The sequence below is a fragment of the Haliaeetus leucocephalus genome, unplaced genomic scaffold, assembly GCF_000737465.1.
Source record: "Haliaeetus leucocephalus isolate CR32 unplaced genomic scaffold, Haliaeetus_leucocephalus-4.0 Scaffold445, whole genome shotgun sequence".
Taxonomy (NCBI): domain Eukaryota; kingdom Metazoa; phylum Chordata; class Aves; order Accipitriformes; family Accipitridae; genus Haliaeetus; species Haliaeetus leucocephalus.
Genome location: NW_010972881.1, coordinates 8,771 through 9,611, shown reverse-complemented (window position 1 = coordinate 9,611; position 841 = coordinate 8,771). Strand labels below are relative to the sequence as shown.

Below are 841 nucleotides of genomic sequence, written 5' to 3'. Positions count from 1 at the left end.
CCAGACCCCCCTCAGCCCCCCAGAATCTGCCCCAGGGCCCCCCAAAAGCTCCCCCAATCCCCTCACCCGAATATTCTGGAGGCTCCAGCAGATCTCCTTGATGTTGACACTGCGGTCGAAGGTGACCCAACCCCGACGGAAAAACCTGAGGGAGACGTGACATCAGCCCCCCCCACTTTGGGTGGCTGGAGACAACACATGCACGATGCAGGGAGGTCCCCATGACCCCCTGGGGGTCCTCAAATCTCCTCTGGGGTGAGGCCAGCACTCACCTCCTCTCGGGTTGGGGGTCCGACAGAGCCACACGCATGAAGCCGGGGTAACGCTTGCAGAGCTGGGCGGGGGGAAGGCAGTTAGGAGCGTGTTGCGGGTATTTTGGGGGGTCTGCACACCCCCCTTAACCCCCCCCCAGCTGCTCACCGCCACGATCTCTGCCTGGGAGATGTTGGGGGCGATGTTGCGCATGAAGAGGGAGCAGGTTTTGTGGAGCGGCCGGGGTTTGGGGTCCCCCCCTTCCTTCTCCTTGGCCTTCGGTGCCACCGGACCCCCCTCTTCCTCGCGCCCCTTCTCCTCCTTCCCTTTCTCCTCTGGTGGTGTGCAAAGGTTGGGGAGGGGGGAGGTCAGGGCCAAGCTCGGCCCCCCGCAAGCCCCCCAGCACCCATTGGGCGAGAGCTTTATGCCTCCAGAGTCCCCAGAGCCCCCTCCGAGCCCCCAGAAAAGCCCGATACCTCCCCACGACCCTCTGTGTCCCCTCCCTGGGACACCCAAGTTCCCATTGAGCCCCCCTAGGACCTTCAGTGACCCTCAGTGTCCCCCAAGGGACTCCCAAACACCTCAGTGA

The 841-nt window shown here is 64.1% G+C and overlaps 1 protein-coding gene across 1 annotated transcript in view; it reads right to left on the bottom strand.

Moving 5' to 3' along the window:
* SRRT (serrate, RNA effector molecule) overlaps positions 1-841 on the bottom strand; it is a gene marked incomplete at its 3' end in the record, with an annotated part of 8,029 nt that overhangs the window by 1,723 nt on the left and 5,465 nt on the right. Inside the window, exons 8-10 of the mRNA XM_010574583.1 lie at positions 421-585; positions 273-334; positions 67-145 (exon numbers count right to left, since the gene is read on the bottom strand). Of these exons, the coding sequence (XP_010572885.1) occupies positions 67-145; positions 273-334; positions 421-585 (306 nt within the window). The remainder of the gene's footprint in view (positions 1-66; positions 146-272; positions 335-420; positions 586-841) is intronic.